Source organism: Telmatherina bonti (genome assembly GCF_933228915.1).
Source record: "Telmatherina bonti genome assembly, chromosome: 14".
In the NCBI taxonomy this organism is placed as follows: Eukaryota; Metazoa; Chordata; class Actinopteri; order Atheriniformes; family Telmatherinidae; genus Telmatherina; species Telmatherina bonti.
Genome location: NC_136612.1, coordinates 391,697 through 411,897, shown reverse-complemented (window position 1 = coordinate 411,897; position 20,201 = coordinate 391,697). Strand labels below are relative to the sequence as shown.

The 20,201-nt window shown below is 47.8% G+C and overlaps 1 protein-coding gene across 1 annotated transcript in view; it reads right to left on the bottom strand.

Moving 5' to 3' along the window:
* mpp2a (MAGUK p55 scaffold protein 2a) overlaps positions 1-20,201 on the bottom strand; it is a gene marked incomplete at both ends in the record, with an annotated part of 111,653 nt that overhangs the window by 88,518 nt on the left and 2,934 nt on the right. Inside the window, 4 exons of the mRNA XM_079253287.1 lie at positions 12,767-12,869; positions 13,008-13,139; positions 13,251-13,370; positions 16,929-17,036. Of these exons, the coding sequence (XP_079109413.1) occupies positions 12,767-12,869; positions 13,008-13,139; positions 13,251-13,370; positions 16,929-17,036 (463 nt within the window). The remainder of the gene's footprint in view (positions 1-12,766; positions 12,870-13,007; positions 13,140-13,250; positions 13,371-16,928; positions 17,037-20,201) is intronic.

Here is a 20,201-nt window from a genome sequence, read left to right as displayed (position 1 = left end):
AACAACTGATCTCTGAGGGGGAAACAACCGATCTCTGAGGTGGAAACAACCGATCTCTGAGGGGAAACAACCGATCTCTGAGGGGAAACAACCGATCTCTCTGAGGGGAAACAACCGATCTCTCTGAGGGGAAACAACCGATCTCTGAGGGGAAACAACCGATCTCTCTGAGGGGAAACAACCGATCTCTGAGGTGGAAACAACCGATCTCTGAGGGGAAACAACCGATCTCTCTGAGGGGAAACAACCGATCTCTGAGGTGGAAACAACCGATCTCTCTGAGGGGAAACAACCGATCTCTCTGAGGGGAAACAACCGATCTCTGAGGGGAAACAACCGATCTCTGAGGTGGAAACAACCGATCTCTCTGAGGGGAAACAACCGATCTCTCTGAGGGGAAACAACCGATCCCTGAGGTGGAAACAACCGATCTCTGAAGGGAAACAACCGATCTCTGAGGGGAAATAACCGATCTCTGAGGGGGAAACAACTGATCTCTGAGGGGGAAACAACCGATCTCTGAGGTGGAAACAACCGATCTCTGAGGGGAAACAACCGATCTCTCTGAGGGGAAACAACCGATCTCTCTGAGGGGAAACAACCGATCTCTGAGGTGGAAACAACCGATCTCTCTGAGGGGAAACAACCGATCTCTCTGAGGGGAAACAACCGATCTCTCTGAGGGGAAACAACCGATCTCTCTGAGGGGAAACAACCGATCTCTGAGGGGAAACAACCAATCTCTCTGAGGGGAAACAACCGATCTCTGAGGTGGAAACAACCGATCTCTCTGAGGGGAAACAACCGATCTCTCTGAGGGGAAACAACCGATCTCTGAGGTGGAAACAACCGATCTCTCTGAGGGGAAACAACCGATCTCTCTGAGGGGAAACAACCGATCTCTCTGAGGGGAAACAACCGATCTCTCTGAGGGGAAACAACCGATCTCTCTGAGGGGAAACAACCGATCTCTCTGAGGGGAAACAACCGATCTCTGAGGGGAAACAACCGATCTCTCTGAGGGGAAACAACCGATCTCTGAGGTGGAAACAACCGATCTCTCTGAGGGGAAACAACCGATCTCTCTGAGGTGGAAACAACCGATCTCTCTGAGGGGAAACAACCGATCTCTGAGGGGAAACAACCGATCTCTGAGGGGAAACAACCGATCTCTCTGAGGGGAAACAACCGATCTCTGAGGGGAAACAACCGATCTCTGAGGGGAAACAACCGATCTCTCTGAGGTGGAAACAACCGATCTCTGAGGGGAAACAACCGATCTCTCTGAGGTGGAAACAACCGATCTCTGAGGGGAAACAACCGATCTCTCTGAGGTGGAAACAACCGATCTCTGAGGGGAAACAACCGATCTCTCTGAGGGGAAACAACCGATCTCTCTGAGGGGAAACAACCGATCTCTCTGAGGGGAAACAACCGATCTCTGAGGGGAAACAACCGATCTCTCTGAGGGGAAACAACCGATCTCTGAGGTGAAACAACCGATCTCTCTGAGGGGAAACAACCGATCTCTCTGAGGGGAAACAACCGATCTCTGAGGGGAAACAACCGATCTCTCTGAGGTGGAAACAACCGATCTCTCTGAGGGGAAACAACCGATCTCTGAGGTGGAAACAACCGATCTCTCTGAGGGGAAACAACCGATCTCTCTGAGGGGAAACAACCGATCTCTGAGGGGAAACAACCGATCTCTCTGAGGGGGAAACAACCGATCTCTCTGAGGGGAAACAACCGATCTCTCTGAAGGGAAACAACCGATCTCTCTGAGGGGAAACAACCGATCTCTGAGGGGAAACAACCGATCTCTGAGGGGAAACAACCGATCTCTCTGAGGGGAAACAACCGATCTCTGAGGGGAAAAAACTGATCTCTGAGGGGAAACAACCGATCTCTCTGAGGGGAAACAACCGATCTCTGAGGGGAAACAACCGATCTCTCTGAGGGGAAACAACCGATCTCTGAGGGGAAACAACCGATCTCTGAGGGGAAACAACCGATCTCTGAGGGGAAACAACCGGTCTCTGAGGGGAAACAACCGATCTCTCTGAGGGGAAACAACCGATCTCTCTGAGGGCAAACAACCGATCTCTCTGAGGGGAAACAACCGATCTCTCTTAGGGGAAACAACCGATCTCTCTGAGGGGAAACAACCGATCTCTCTGAGGGCAAACAACCGATCTCTCTGAGGGGAAACAACCGATCTCTCTGAGGGGAAACAACCGATCTCTCTGAGGGGAAAAAACCGATCTCTGAGGGGAAACAACCGATCTCTGAGGGGAAACAACCGATCTCTCTTAGGGGAAACAACCGATCTCTCTGAGGGGAAACAACCGATCTCTCTGAGGGCAAACAACCGATCTCTCTGAGGGGAAACAACCGATCTCTCTGAGGGGAAACAACCGATCTCTGAGGGGAAACAACCGATCTCTGAGGGGAAACAACCGATCTCTGAGGGGAAACAACCGATCTCTCTGAGGGGAAACAACCGATCTCTCTGAGGGGAAACAACCGATCTCTGAGGGGAAACAACCGATCTCTGAGGGGAAACAACCGGTCTCTGAGGGGAAACAACCGATCTCTCTGAGGGGAAACAACCGATCTCTCTGAGGGGAAACAACCGATCTCTCTGAGGGGAAACAACCGATCTCTCTGAGGGGAAACAACCGATCTCTGAGGGGAAACAACCGATCTCTCTGAGGGGAAACAACCGATCTCTGAGGTGAAACAACCGATCTCTCTGAGGGGAAACAACCGATCTCTCTGAGGGGAAACAACCGATCTCTGAGGGGAAACAACCGATCTCTCTGAGGTGGAAACAACCGATCTCTCTGAGGGGAAACAACCGATCTCTGAGGTGGAAACAACCGATCTCTCTGAGGGGAAACAACCGATCTCTCTGAGGGGAAACAACCGATCTCTGAGGGGAAACAACCGATCTCTCTGAGGGGGAAACAACCGATCTCTCTGAGGGGAAACAACCGATCTCTCTGAAGGGAAACAACCGATCTCTCTGAGGGGAAACAACCGATCTCTGAGGGGAAACAACCGATCTCTGAGGGGAAACAACCGATCTCTCTGAGGGGAAACAACCGATCTCTGAGGGGAAAAAACTGATCTCTGAGGGGAAACAACCGATCTCTCTGAGGGGAAACAACCGATCTCTGAGGGGAAACAACCGATCTCTCTGAGGGGAAACAACCGATCTCTGAGGGGAAACAACCGATCTCTGAGGGGAAACAACCGATCTCTGAGGGGAAACAACCGGTCTCTGAGGGGAAACAACCGATCTCTCTGAGGGGAAACAACCGATCTCTCTGAGGGCAAACAACCGATCTCTCTGAGGGGAAACAACCGATCTCTCTTAGGGGAAACAACCGATCTCTCTGAGGGGAAACAACCGATCTCTCTGAGGGCAAACAACCGATCTCTCTGAGGGGAAACAACCGATCTCTCTGAGGGGAAACAACCGATCTCTCTGAGGGGAAAAAACCGATCTCTGAGGGGAAACAACCGATCTCTGAGGGGAAACAACCGATCTCTCTTAGGGGAAACAACCGATCTCTCTGAGGGGAAACAACCGATCTCTCTGAGGGCAAACAACCGATCTCTCTGAGGGGAAACAACCGATCTCTCTGAGGGGAAACAACCGATCTCTGAGGGGAAACAACCGATCTCTGAGGGGAAACAACCGATCTCTGAGGGGAAACAACCGATCTCTCTGAGGGGAAACAACCGATCTCTCTGAGGGGAAACAACCGATCTCTGAGGGGAAACAACCGATCTCTGAGGGGAAACAACCGGTCTCTGAGGGGAAACAACCGATCTCTCTGAGGGGAAACAACCGATCTCTCTGAGGGGAAACAACCGATCTCTCTGAGGGGAACCAACCGATCTCTCTGAGGGGAAACAACCGATCTCTCTGAGGGGAAACAACCGATCTCTCTGAGGGGAAACAACCGATCTCTCTGAGGGGAAACAACCGATCTCTGAGGGGAAACAACCGATCTCTCTGAGGTGGAAACAACCGATCTCTCTGAGGGGAAACAACCGATCTCTCTGAGGTAGAAACAACCGATCTCTCTGAGGGGAAACAACCGATCTCTGAGGGGAAACAACCGATCTCTCTGAGGGGAAACAACCGATCTTTCTGAGGGCAAACAACCGATCTCTCTGAGGGGAAACAACCGATCTCTGAGGGGAAACAACCGATCTCTGAGGGGAAACAACCGATCTCTCTGAGGGGAAACAACCGATCTCTGAGGGGGAAACAACCGATCTCTCTGAGGTGGAAACAACCGATCTCTGAGGTGGAAACAACCGATCTCTCTGAGGGGAAACAACCGATCTCTGAGGGGAAACAACCGATCTCTCTGAGGGGAAACAACCGATCTCTGAGGGGAAACAACCGATCTCTGAGGGGAAACAACCGATCTCTGAGGTGGAAACAACCGATCTCTGAGGTGGAAACAACCGATCTCTGAGGTGGAAACAACCGATCTCTCTGAGGGGAAACAACCGATCTCTCTGAGGGGAAACAACCGATCTCTGAGGTGGAAACAACCGATCTCTGAGGGGAACAACCGATCTCTCTGAGGGGAAACAACCGATCTCTGAGGGGAAACAACCGATCTCTCTGAGGGGAAACAACCGATCTTTCTGAGGGCAAACAACCGATCTCTCTGAGGGGAAACAACCGATCTCTGAGGGGAAACAACCGATCTCTGAGGGGAAACAACCGATCTCTCTGAGGGGAAACAACCGATCTCTGAGGGGGAAACAACCGATCTCTCTGAGGTGGAAACAACCGATCTCTGAGGTGGAAACAACCGATCTCTCTGAGGGGAAACAACCGATCTCTGAGGGGAAACAACCGATCTCTCTGAGGGGAAACAACCGATCTCTGAGGGGAAACAACCGATCTCTGAGGGGAAACAACCGATCTCTGAGGTGGAAACAACCGATCTCTGAGGTGGAAACAACCGATCTCTGAGGGGAAACAACCGATCTCTCTGAGGGGAAACAACCGATCTCTCTGAGGGGAAACAACCGATCTCTGAGGTGGAAACAACCGATCTCTGAGGGGAAACAACCGATCTCTGAGGGGAAACAACCGATCTCTCTGAGGGGAAACAACCGATCTCTCTGAGGGGAAACAACCGATCTCTCTGAGGGGAAACAACCGATCTCTGAGGGGAAACAACCGATCTCTCTGAGGGGAAACAACCGATCTCTGAGGGGAAACAACCGATCTCTGAGGTGGAAACAACCGATCTCTCTGAGGGGAAACAACCGATCTCTCTGAGGGGAAACAACCGATCTCTGAGGGGAAACAACCGATCTCTCTGAGGGGAAACAACCGATCTCTCTGAGGGGAAACAACCGATCTCTCTGAGGGGAAACAACCGATCTCTCTGAGGGGAAACAACCGATCTCTCTGAGGGGAAACAACCGATCTCTGAGGGGAAACAACCGATCTCTCTGAGGTGGAAACAACCGATCTCTGAGGGGAAACAACCGATCTCTCTGAGGGGAAACAACCGATCTCTGAGGGGAAACAACCGATCTCTCTGAGGGGAAACAACCGATCTCTCTGAGGGGAAACAACCGATCTCTCTGAGGGGAAACAACCGATCTCTCTGAGGGGAAACAACCGATCTCTCTGAGGGGAAACAACCGATCTCTGAGGGGAAACAACCGATCTCTCTGAGGTGGAAACAACCGATCTCTCTGAGGGGAAACAACCGATCTCTCTGAGGGGAAACAACCGATCTCTCTGAGGGGAAACAACCGATCTCTGAGGTGGAAACAACCGATCTCTCTGAGGGGAAACAACCGATCTCTCTGAGGGGAAACAACCGATCTCTGTGAGGGGAAACAACCGATCTCTGAGGGGAAACAACCGATCTCTCTGAGGGGAAACAACCGATCTCTGAGGGGAAACAACCGATCTCTCTGAGGGGAAACAACCGATCTCTGAGGTGGAAACAACCGATCTCTCTGAGGGGAAACAACCGATCTCTGAGGGGAAACAACCGATCTCTCTGAGGGGAAACAACCGATCTCTGAGGGGAAACAACCAATCTCTGAGGGGAAACAACCGATCTCTGAGGTGGAAACAGCCGATCTCTGAGGTGGAAACAACCGATCTCTGAGGTGGAAACAACCGATCTCTCTGAGGGGAAACAACCGATCTCTCTGAGGGGAAACAACCGATCTCTGAGGTGGAAACAACCGATCTCTGAGGGGAAACAACCGATCTCTGAGGGGAAACAACCGATCTCTCTGAGGGGAAACAACCGATCTCTCTGAGGGGAAACAACCGATCTCTGAGGGGAAACAACCGATCTCTGAGGGGGAAACAACCGATCTCTGAGGTGGAAACAACCGATCTCTGAGGGGAAACAACCGATCTCTGAGGGGAAACAACCGATCTCTGAGGGGGAAACAACCGATCTCTGAGGGGAAACAACCGATCTCTGAGGGGGAAACAACCGATCTCTGAGGGGAAACAACCGATCTCGGAGGTGGAAACAACCGATCTCTGAGGGGAAATAACCGATCTCTCTGAGGGGAAACAACCGATCTCTCTGAGGGGAAACAACCGATCTCTGAGGTGGAAACAACCGATCTCTCTGAGGGGAAACGACCGATCTCTCTGAGGGGAAACAACCGATCTCTCTGAGGGGAAACAACCGATCTCTCTGAGGGGAAACAACCGATCTCTGAGGGGAAACAACCGATCTCTGAGGGGAAACAACCGATCTCTCTGAGGGGAAACAACCGATCTCTGAGGTGGTAACAACCGATCTCTGAAGGGAAACAACCGATCTCTGAGGGGAAACAACCGATCTCTCTGAGGGGAAACAACCGATCTCTGAGGGGAAACAACCAATCTCTGAGGGGAAACAACCGATCTCTCTGAGGGGAAACAACCGATCTCTGAGGGGAAACAACCGATCTCTGAGGGGAAACAACCGATCTCTCTGAGGTGGAAACAACCGATCTCTGAGGGGAAACAACCGATCTCTCTGAGGTGGAAACAACCGATCTCTGAGGGGAAACAACCGATCTCTCTGAGGTGGAAACAACCGATCTCTGAGTGGAAACAACCGATCTCTGAGGGGAAACAACCGATCTCTCTGAGGGGAAACAACCGATCTCTCTGAGGGGAAACAACCGATCTCTCTGAGGGGAAACAACCGATCTCTGAGGGGAAACAACCGATCTCTCTGAGGGGAAACAACCGATCTCTGAGGGGAAACAACCGATCTCTGAGGTGGAAACAACCGATCTCTCTGAGGGGAAACAACCGATCTCTCTGAGGGGAAACAACCGATCTCTGAGGGGAAAAAACCGGTCTCTGAGGGGAAACAACCGATCTCTGAGGTGGAAACAACTGATCTCTCTGAGGTGGAAACAACCGATCTCTGAGGGGAAACAACCGATCTCTCTGAGGTGGAAACAACCGATCTCTCTGAGGGGAAACAACCGATCTCTCTGAGGGGAAACAACCGATCTCTGAGGGGAAACAACCGATCTCTCTGAGGGGAAACAACCGATCTCTCTGAGGGGAAACAACCGATCTCTCTGAGGGGAAACAACCGATCTCTGAGGGGAAACAACCGATCTCTCTGAGGGGAAACAACCGATCTCTCTGAGGGGAAACAACCGATCTCTGAGGGGAAACAACCGATCTCTAAGGGGAAACAACCGATCTCTGAGGGGAAACAACCGATCTCTGAGGGGAAACAACCGATCTCTCTGAGGGGAAACAACCGATCTCTGAGGGGAAACAACCGATCTCTGAGGGGAAACAACCGATCTCTGAGGGGAAACAACCGATCTCTCTGAGGGGAAACAACCGATCTCTGAGGGGAAACAACCGATCTCTGAGGGGAAACAACCGATCTCTGAGGGGAAACAACCGATCTCTCTGAGGGGAAACAACCGATCTCTCTGAGGGGAAACAACCGATCTCTCTGAGGGGAAACAACCGATCTCTGAGGGGAAACAACCGATCTCTCTGAGGGGAAACAACCGATCTCTGAGGGGAAACAACCGATCTCTGAGGGGAAACAACCGATCTCTGAGGGGAAACAACCGATCTCTCTGAGGGGAAACAACCGATCTCTGAGGGGAAACAACCGATCTCTGAGGGGAAACAACCGATCTCTCTGAGGGGAAACAACCGATCTCTCTGAGGGGAAACAACCGATCTCTCTGAAGGGAAACAACCGATCTCTCTGAGGGGAAACAACCGATCTCTGAGGGGAAACAACCGATCTCTGAGGGGAAACAACCGATCTCTCTGAGGGGAAACAACCGATCTCTGAGGGGAAACAACTGATCTCTGAGGGGAAACAACCGATCTCTGAGGGGAAACAACCGATCTCTCTGAGGGGAAACAACCGATCTCTGAGGGGAAACAACCGATCTCTGAGGTGGAAACAACCGATCTCTGAGGGGAAACAACCGATCTCTCTGAGGGGAAACAACCGATCTCTCTGAGGGGAAACAACCGATCTCTGAGGGGAAACAACCGATCTCTGAGGGGAAACAACCGATCTCTGAGGGGAAACAACCGATCTCTGAGGGGAAAAAACCGATCTCTCTGAGGGGAAACAACCGATCTCTCTGAGGGGAAACAACCGATCTCTCTGAGGGGAAACAACCGATCTCTGAGGGGAAACAACCGATCTCTCTGAGGGGAAACAACCGATCTCTGAGGGGAAACAACCGATCTCTCTGAGGGGAAACAACCGATCTCTCTGAGGGGAAACAACCGATCTCTGAGGGGAAACAACCGATCTCTGAGGTGGAAACAACCGATCTCTCTGAGGGGAAACAACCGATCTCTCTGAGGGGAAACAACCGATCTCTGAGGGGAAAAAACCGATCTCTCTGAGGTGGAAACAACCGATCTCTGAGGGGAAACAACCGATCTCTCTGAGGTGGAAACAACCGATCTCTCTGAGGGGAAACAACCGATCTCTCTGAGGGGAAACAACCGATCTCTGAGGGGAAACAACCGATCTCTCTGAGGGGAAACAACCGATCTCTCTGAGGGGAAACAACCGATCTCTCTGAGGGGAAACAACCGATCTCTCTGAGGGGAAACAACCGATCTCTGAGGGGAAACAACCGATCTCTCTGAGGGGAAACAACCGATCTCTCTGAGGGGAAACAACCGATCTCTGAGGGGAAACAACCGATCTCTAAGGGGAAACAACCGATCTCTCTGAGGGGAAACAACCGATCTCTGAGGGGAAACAACCGATCTCTCTGAGGGGAAACAACCGATCTCTCTGAGGGGAAACAACCGATCTCTCTGAGGGGAAACAACCGATCTCTCTGAGGGGAAACAACCGATCTCTGAGGGGAAACAACCGATCTCTGAGGTGGAAACAACCGATCTCTCTGAGGGGAAACAACCGATCTCTGAGGGGAAACAACCGATCTCTGAGGGGAAACAACCGATCTCTCTGAGGGGAAACAACCGATCTCTGAGGGGAAACAACCAATCTCTGAGGGGAAACAACCGATCTCTCTGAGGGGAAACAACCGATCTCTCTGAGGGGAAACAACCGATCTCTCTGAGGGGAAACAACCGATCTCTGAGGGGAAACAACCGATCTCTCTGAGGTGGAAACAACCGATCTCTGAGGGGAAACAACCGATCTCTCTGAGGTGGAAACAACCGATCTCTCTGAGGGGAAACAACCGATCTCTCTGAGGGGAAACAACCGATCTCTGAGGGGACACAACCGATCTCTCTGAGGGGAAACAACCGATCTCTCTGAGGGGAAACAACCGATCTCTAAGGGGAAACAACCGATCTCTCTGAGGGGAAACAACCGATCTCTGAGGGGAAACAACCGATCTCTCTGAGGGGAAACAACCGATCTCTCTGAGGGGAAACAACCGATCTCTCTGAGGGGAAACAACCGATCTCTCTGAGGGGAAACAACCGATCTCTGAGGTGGAAACAACCGATCTCTCTGAGGGGAAACAACCGATCTCTGAGGGGAAACAACCGATCTCTGAGGGGAAACAACCGATCTCTCTGAGGGGAAACAACCGATCTCTCTGAGGGGAAACAACCAATCTCTGAGGGGAAACAACCGATCTCTCTGAGGGGAAACAACCGATCTCTCTGAGGGGAAACAACCGATCTCTGAGGGGAAACAACCGATCTCTCTGAGGGGAAACAACCGATCTCTGAGGGGAAACAACCGATCTCTGAGGGGAAACAACCGATCTCTGAGGGGAAACAACCGATCTCTCTGAGGGGAAACAACCGATCTCTGAGGGGAAACAACCGATCTCTGAGGGGAAACAACCGATCTCTGAGGGGAAACAACCGATCTCTCTGAGGGGAAACAACCGATCTCTCTGAGGGGAAACAACCGATCTCTCTGAGGGGAAACAACCGATCTCTCTGAGGGGAAACAACCGATCTCTCTGAGGGCAAACAACCGATCTCTCTGAGGGCAAACAACCGATCTCTCTGAGGGGAAACAACCGATCTCTCTGAGGGGAAACAACCGATCTCTCTGAGGGGAAACAACCGATCTCTCTGAGGGGAAACAACCGATCTCTGAGGGGAAACAACCGATCTCTCTGAGGGGAAACAACCGATCTCTGAGGGGAAACAACCGATCTCTCTGAGGGCAAACAACCGATCTCTCTGAGGGGAAACAACCGATCTCTGAGGGGAAACAACCGATCTCTGAGGGGAAACAACCGATCTCTGAGGGGAAACAACCGATCTCTCTGAGGGGAAACAACCGATCTCTCTGAGGGGAAACAACCGATCTCTCTGAGGGGAAACAACCGATCTCTCTGAGGGCAAACAACCGATCTCTCTGAGGGCAAACAACCGATCTCTCTGAGGGGAAACAACCGATCTCTCTGAGGGGAAACAACCGATCTCTGAGGGGAAACAACCGATCTCTGAGGGGAAACAACCGATCTCTCTGAGGGGAAACAACCGATCTCTGAGGGGAAACAACCGATCTCTCTGAGGGGAAACAACCGATCTCTCTGAGGGGAAACAACCGATCTCTCTGAGGGGAACCAACCGATCTCTCTGAGGGGAAACAACCGATCTCTCTGAGGGGAAACAACCGATCTCTCTGAGGGGAAACAACCGATCTCTGAGGGGAAACAACCGATCTCTCTGAGGGGAAACAACCGATCTCTCTGAGGGGAAACAACCGATCTCTCTGAGGGGAAACAACCGATCTCTCTGAGGGGAAACAACCGATCTCTCTGAGGGGAAACAACCGATCTCTCTGAGGGGAAACAACCGATCTCTCTGAGGGCAAACAACCGATCTCTCTGAGGGCAAACAACCGATCTCTCTGAGGGGAAACAACCGATCTCTCTGAGGGGAAACAACCGATCTCTGAGGGGAAACAACCGATCTCTGAGGGGAAACAACCGATCTCTCTGAGGGGAAACAACCGATCTCTGAGGGGAAACAACCGATCTCTCTGAGGGGAAACAACCGATCTCTGAGGGGAAACAACCGATCTCTCTGAGGGGAAACAACCGATCTCTGAGGGGAAACAACCGATCTCTGAGGGGAAACAACCGATCTCTCTGAGGGGAAACAACCGATCTCTCTGAGGGGAAACAACCGATCTCTGAGGGGAAACAACCGATCTCTGAGGGGAAACAACCGATCTCTGAGGGGAAACAACCGATCTCTCTGAGGGGAAACAACCGATCTCTCTGAGGGGAAACAACCGATCTCTGAGGGGAAACAACCGATCTCTGAGGGGAAACAACCGATCTCTCTGAGGGGAAACAACCGATCTCTCTGAGGGGAAACAACCGATCTCTCTGAGGGGAAACAACCGATCTCCGAGGGGAAACAACCGATCTCTCTGAGGGGAAACAACCGATCTCTCTGAAGGGATACAACCGATCTCTCTGAGGGGAAACAACCGATCTCTCTGAGGGGAAACAACCGATCTCTGAGGGGAAACAACCGATCCCTCTGAGGGGAAACAACCGATCTCTCTGAGGGAGATCGGTTGCGAGCTGCTGTTAGCGTTCCACCAGAACGAGGAGGAAAACCTCACCCTCACCAAAATGCAACTGAAAGCTCGGTGCTGAACACGTAGGCCATGACACCCACCATGTTTCACCACCGATTAGAGGATACATTGATGTGTGGGTCAATCAAACATTTGTCGTTTTTAACTATGGATCAGTAAAGTATCAAACATGAATAACGTTAGTTTGCTTCTGTCAGGACTCTGCCCCCTAACTCGCTCCTCATGGCCAGGACATCAGAGCGCTAGCCTATAGCTGAACGCGTGGTATCAAGGCCCCCAACAACGTGCGACAAATGCCAAAATCCATAAAATCTACTGTCATAAATCAGGATTATTCCACTAAGTTTTCTGGCTTCTTGTGTCTTTTTTAGTCAAAAACATTATTGTGTTGTTTAAAGGTCAGCAGTTTGTTTTGTCTCAGATTATAATGTTCAGCAAAAACTGCTTCAATCTATTGCTTTGATATTATGTACTGTACAGTTATGTTTTGTAAAACAAGAATTTTACCTGGAATTAGGAGAAACATCGTCATAAGTTCACAAAATGAGGCAAAGCTTATCAATTTACCGACCTATAAAAAATAAAACTTGAGAAAGTCATGGTTTTTCTTGGTCTGTTCAGAACTGTAGACGTGTAATTTGGCCACTAGATGGCAGTGGTTTGCCCCTCGTCTGGTGGGTTACCTGCAGGCGTCAGCTCCACATCTCGCTTGACAAAAGCTTTCCTTTTTTCCTCCAGGAGCTGACTGGGAATCAGTCCTGTGTTCCCTCCCTCCACATGACGGGCCTGCACAGCATTTACATACACAAAGCATAATAAAAAGGTCAGATGGTTTAGTTACTTTTCCTTCTTGTTATCATCGTGTTAATGGGCTACCACTCATTTGATCAGTAAAAACCAGGAAGTCAGACACGGCTCTGTCACCTGCCACCAGTTGACATCGTCCTGGTTGACTATCTGCAGGATGTCTCCCGTTTCAAACCTCAGACCTGCCTGCTTACATGGAATCAGGTTATCGCTGGCTGGGTCGTAGTTGTAGTGACATTTGTAGTATACCTGGAGGAAAGCAAACGTCTTCATGACACAAACTCTGGTTTCTTCTCACCAAAGAGAACTTCTGCAACTTCAATTCTCCAAGATAACATATTTAGTGTTGGTATGCGTTACCTGTCTGGGAGGGATAGCTTCATGGTAGCTGGGCAGTATCTTCAAAAAAACAATGCCACTTGCTGCCTGCAGCTCCTCCTGCAACACTCTGGGGTCCCGGCCCACCTCTCGCCCATTTATCTGACATCCCATGAAGAAAAACAGGCAGAAAATAAAAAGAAAATAGAACAACCTTTAATGTAACTACCTGCTCCTACAACAGAGCTATGAACTGTTTCTAAAGTGTTTTAAGTGAAATGGGAAGCTGGGAGATGAGTGAAGTGTACTGGCAGAAAGGGTCATGTACGCTCCAGCTACACTCATCTCAGCATGATTTCTGTAAAAATGATTGAATATGGAGTGAAATTGGTCTCATTAAATGTATAAATATCAAGCTATTTGAACACATGAAACAAATTTAAACATGCACACATGATGCACACATATCAGTCTGTACAAACAGTATTTCACCCAAACTTTACCCTGAAATCCACCGGTGTTACCATACATAAGCTTCCATAGCTTCCATGTGAACACACGGCCTTTTCTCATATCAACCTGAGTGTGAATTTATAGACTCCTTGTGCAGGTCCGCCCACCTGCACAAAGTATTTAAATGCTGGTGGACGGCGGGCTTGTCTGGACTTTAATGCGTATAACACTAGATAATGTTGCTCCTCTAAAGAAGAGAAACAGTCAGAAGAAGCGGGCCCGGTGGTTTAATTCCCAACTTCAAGCTTTAAAACAGACATCAAGATGTTTGGAAACAAAATGGCGTTCATCTGGCTTAGAAGAGTGTTGCAAACGGGGGTTAGGGTTACACACGGTTTCCCACTTCAGGGTCCAATCATTCCAAGTGTGGATCCGTTGGCTGCACGCGTCAGAATGACGCCATGTGCTGTCTACATTTAAAGGCCCCTCCCAGTCCTCCCAGTCCGCCCTTCGTTTGGCTCCAGATCAGCTTAAAACGAAGGCTACCAGAAATGCATTCTAAGCGCCCTCTCCTATCCCAGAATTCATTGCGCTCCTGATAGAAAAGAATGAGCAGCAGAGCGCCGGTGTAGGTACCACACCAGCCAGACCCTTTATTTATTTATTCCTATGTATAAACACACATAGAGGACATTGTGTCCAATAACCACAATGGATTTCATTCCAGTCATCCTCAGATGTCTTCGTCTCCTTTCATTAAAGAAAAGGCTGAATTTATTCCAGTCACTCAGATTACTGGAGACTGGAATAATGAACAATAATTAAACATGTGCTAAATTATAATCCAGTCATTTAAGACGCTGTCATTTAATGAGTTAAAGAAACAAACAAATGTGTCCTGGACTAATTAGAGCATTTTTCTGACAAACAGTGGGACAAAATACCTGTCAACAGGTGCAGAAGTCTGACTGGGAGGAACAGAAAACACCTGACTGGACTGGAAACAAAGGATTTTATAATACATACATATATACATATATATATGTATAAATATATATATATATATATATATATATATATATATATATATATATATATATATATATATATATATATATATATATATATACATACACATACATACATACACACACACATATATATATATATATATATATATCTTGTCTGAGAAAGATGCAGAAAAATTAGTCCATGCCTTTATTATTTCCAGGCTGGATTACTGCAATTCCTTATTTATGGATTGTCCCAAATATGCCCTGAAAAGTCTCCATCTGATCCAAATGCTGCAGCGAGGGTTCTGATGAGGACTAGCAGGAGAGATCATATTTCACCAGTTTTAGCCTCTCTACACTGGCTCCCTGTTAAATCCAGGATAAAGTTTAAAATTCTTCTCCTCACATATAAAGCTCTCCATGACCAAGCTCCATTGGACATAAAAGATCTTATAGTTCTATATATTCCATCCATCCATCTTCTGCCGCTTATCCGGGGTCGGGTCGCAGCAGCCTAAGCAGGGAAGCCCAGACTTCCCTCTCCCCAGCCACATTTGCCAACTCTGCGGGGGGGATCCCGAGGCGTTCCCACTCCAGCCGAGACATATAATCCCTCCAGCGTGTCCTGGGTCTTCCCCGGGGTCTCCTCCAAGAGGGACGTGCCTGGAACACCTCACCAGGGAGGTCCAGGAGGCATCCTGACCAGATGCCCGAGCCACCTCAACTGGTTCCTCTCGATGCGGAGGAGCAGCGGCTCTACTCTGATCTCCTCCCGGATGACCGAGCTCCTCACCCTATCTCTAAGGGAGAGCCCGGCCACCCTGCGGAGGAAACTCATTTCAGCCGCCTGTATACGAGATCTCCTTCTTTCGGTCACGACCCACAGCTCATGACCATAGGTGAATTTTTCTCATTTATTTTATTCTATTTTGCATAAATGTCTGTTTTACTAAGTTTACATGTTACTACTGGACCAGAGTGGAGAGGAAGACAGAAAAATAATGGAATGAGAACAAAAAGGAAAAGAGGAGAGAAATATAGGAAACACTGTACTGTAATCACAGATTTGAGTGTGTTGGATGAGTGTGTGAATGGGTGAATGTGACAAGCAGTGTAAAGCACTTTGAGTGGTCTGTATGACTAGAAAAGCGCTATAGAAGTACAAGTCCATTTACCATTAGGACACCTCAGTGACTGAGTCACATGCAGAATAGATGTGTTTGCAGAACAGTCATCATGCCAGTGTGACATGGGTAATTCTGCATTGATTTAGCCACCAAAGCATGATATAGCACCTGTATTCTGCAGCTGCTTGCGTCTGCATCGTGTGATGCAACAGCTCGCCAGATAAAGACGTTTCCTCAGAAACATCCGAGGATGAGTTAGTTTTAAAACTATTCATTTGTAAAATGTTCAAACTAAGCAGATATGCAAAAAAATACATCAGTATCTCACTGGAAATACTTTCTTTGTGTCAGTGAAATCGTTTAATGTTGCACATGTATAAAAAGCTTTCGGCTAACGTCAGCCTAAAATACCATTGGCAGGCTAACGGTTAGCATATGCAAACAAACTAAAGGAATTAAAACAACTTGGTCATCTACATGTTAACTTCCATAATACTATGTTTTAAAGTTACAAATTAACTAGAATTTGAGTAGGAAAACATTTTCTGACCATGAAAGATATGATGAACACATCTGCACTTCCTCGTTATTCTGACTACGGAAAGTCTGAACAGACTAAACACGTCCTCACTGAGAGAAACCTTGTCACTAGAGAACTGTTTTTACTTCATTTTCCAACAATGGAACAATAAAGTTAAATAATTTGGTTAAAAAACACCATTGTTTACATGTTTACTATGTTTTTTAAATATCAGAAGATTAAGATTGATTATTTAATAATTATAAATACACAGCAAGTTCATAATGATCTGACTTCTAGTATTCATAAATGAAGCAAGAGGCAATGTGCAGTGAGAAAACACTGAGCATGCAACACATACTGTTGCATCATTGAATCAAATCAAAGACTAATCATAGTCTAAGCAGATGCACAGCCCTGTTTTAGAGGCCAGGGCTGCAACTAAAATACATCTTTTTAAATGTTTTCAGAATTATATATACCAATTAATCTGAAGTCTTTTGTTGTGACCGATATGATTTTCTCAACCTGAAAGAGTTTTTTATGAAAACATGAAAAGCTTCAGTTGAAAAGCAAATAAAGGAAGCAGCAGAAAAGTGTTGTGTACCTCTTTGATGATGTCTCCAGCATGAAGCAGGCCCTGCTGGTCTATCATCCCACCATGAAGGATACGTGCGATCACCAGCTCTCCACTCTCCACCTTGAATGTCACACCCTGCAAATCACAGACTCTAATGACTGCTTTAGATAAAAAACAACATAATGATCTTCTTCATCATAAAGTTGGCACATTTAGTTCACTGTGCTGAACAAAACAACTGAGACCAATTCAGGGTTGAGGGGAAGTTTATCCCAGTAATCATTGGGACAGCAAGCAGAAACCTCCCCAGTTCCCCCCTCTTAAACTAGGGGCTCTACAGCAAATCCCCATAGACTCCCATGTTAAAAAGACTGACTTTACACAGAAATAAACATGTTCACAGCAGAAATAAACATGTTCACAGCAGAAATAAACATGTTTACAGCAGAAATAAACATGTTTACAGCAGAAATAAACATGTTCACAGCAGAAATAAACATGTTTACAGGAATAAACATGTTTACAGCAGGAATAAACATGTTCACAGCAGAAATAAACATGTTTACAGCAGGAATAAACATGTTTACAGCAGAAATAAACATGTTTACAGGAATAAACATGTTTACAGCAGGAATAAACATGTTTACAGCAGGAATAAACATGTTCACAGCAGAAATAAACATGTTTACAGCAGGAATAAACATGTTTACAGGAATAAACATGTTCACAGCAGAAATAAACATGTTTACAGCAGAAATAAACATGTTTACAGGAATAAACATGTTTACAGCAGGAATAAACATGTTCACAGCAGAAATAAACATGTTTACAGCAGGAATAAACATGTTTACAGGAACAAACATGTTCACAGCAGGAATAAACATGTTTACAGCAGAAATAAACATGTTCACAGCAGAAATAAACATGTTCACAGCAGGAATAAACATGTTTACAGCAGAAATAAACATGTTCACAGCAGAAATAAACATGTTTACAGCAGAAATAAACATGTTTACAGCAGGAATAAACATGTTTACAGGAGTAAACATGTTCACAGCAGAAATAAACATGTTTACAGCAAGAATAAACATGTTTACAGCAGGAATAAACATGTTTACAGGAATAAACATGTTCACAGCAGGAATAAACATGTTTACAGCAGAAATAAACATGTTCACAGCAGAAATAAACATGTTTACAGCAGGAATAAACATGTTTACAGCAGGAATAAACATGTTTACAGGAATAAACACGTTTACAGCAGGAATAAACATGTTTACAGGAGTAAACATGTTTACAGCAGAAATAAACATGTTTACAGCAAGAATAAACATGTTGACAGCAGAAATAAACATGTTTACAGGAGTAAACATGTTCACAGCAGAAATAAACATGTTTACAGCAGAAATAAACATGTTTACAGCAGGAATAAACATGTTGACAGCAGGAATTAACGTGTTGACAGCAGGAATAATGTAAGCATGCAAGTATAGTCTGGACTGTAGTACAGGTCTCTGGTCTGGTCTCAGGCCTGGTCTCAGGTTTGAACTCAAGTCTGGTCTCAGGTCTGGACACAGGTCTTATCTCTGTTCTGGATTCTAGTGTAGGTCTCCGGTCTGATGTCTGTTTTGGTCTCAGGTCTGGACTCAGGTCCAGTCTCTGGTCTAGACTCTGGTCTGGTCTCTGGTCTGGTCTCAGGTCTAGACTTAGGCCTGGACTTCAGCCTGGACTCTAGTCTGGACTCTAGTCTGGACCCAGGTCTGGACTCAGGTCTGATGTCGGTTCTGGTCTCATGCCTGGACTCAGGTCTGGTCTCTAGTCTGGATTCTAGTATGCCTCTCTGGACTAAGTTCTGTTCTGGTCTCAGGTCTGGACTCAGGTCTGGACTCTAGTGTTGACTCTAGTATGCGTATCTGGACTGATGTCTGTTCTGGTCTTAGCTCTGGACAAAGGTCTGGACTCTAGTGTTGACTCTAGTATACATCTCTAGTCTGATGTCTGTTCTGGTCTCATGTCTAGACTCAGGTCTGGTCTCTGGTTAGGTCTCTGGTCTGGTCTCTGGTCTGGACTCTAGTCTTGACTCTAGTCTGAACTTAAGGATAGATTTTTGGTCTGGACTAAGGTCTGGTCTCAGGTCTGAACTTAAGCCTGGACTCAGGTCTTGACTCAGGTCTGGTCTCAGGTCCAGACTCAGGTCTGGACTCTAGTATACGTCTCTGGCCTGGACTCTGATCTGGGCTCTAGTCTGAACTCTAGTATATATCTCTGGTCTGATGTCTGTTCTGGACTCAAGTCTGGCCTCAGGTCTTGTCTCAGGCCTGAACCTAGGTCTCCACTTGGGTCTGGTCTCTGGTCTGGATTCGATTCTACGTCTCTGGTCTGGACTCTGATCTGGACTCTAGTCTGAACTCTAGTATAGATCTCTGGTCTGATGTCTGTTCTGGACTCAAGTCTGGCCTCAGGTCTAAGTCTGGACTCAAGTCTGGACTTAGGCCTAGACTCCGGTCTTATCTCTGGTTTGGATTCTAGCATAGGTCTTTGGTCTGGCCTCCTGTCTGGTCTCCTTGACTCTAGTTTGGACTCTAATCTGAACTCAAGGATAGGCTTTTGGTCTGGACAATGGTCTGGTCTCTGATCTGAACTCTAGTCTGGACTCTAGTATAGGTCTCTGGTCTGGTTTCTGGTGTGGTCTCAGGTCTGTAGATAGGCCTGGACTTAGATCTGGACTGAGGTCTGATCTCAGGTCTGGTCTCAGGTCTGAGCTTAGGCCTGGACTCAGGTCTTGACTCAGGTCTTGACTCAGAGCTGGTCTCAGGCCTGTACTCAGGTATGGACTCAGGTATTATCTCAGCTCCAGACTCAGGTCTGGTTTTTGGTCAGGTTTGGTCTCAGGTCTGGACTGAGGTCTGGTATGAAGTATGAACTCAGGTCTGGACTCTGGTCTCTTGTCTGAATTATAGCACAAGTCTCTGGTCTGGTTTCTGGTCTGGACTCTCGTCTGGACTCTAGTCTGGACTTCCGTCGGTACTCAGGTCTGGACGCTGGTCTGGTCTCTGGTCTGGACTCTCGTCGCAACTCAGGTCTGGACTCTAGTCTGGACTCTAGTCTGGTCTCTCGTCTGGTCTCTGGTGTGGACTCTTGTCTCTGGTCTGGATTATAAAATAAGTCTTGAGTGAGGTCTGGTCTCTGGTCTGGACTTTCGTCGGGACTCAGGTCTGGTCTCTGGTCTGGATTATAAAATAAGTCTTGAGTGAGGTCTGGTCTCTGGTCTGGACTCTGGTCTGGACTCTCGTCGGGACT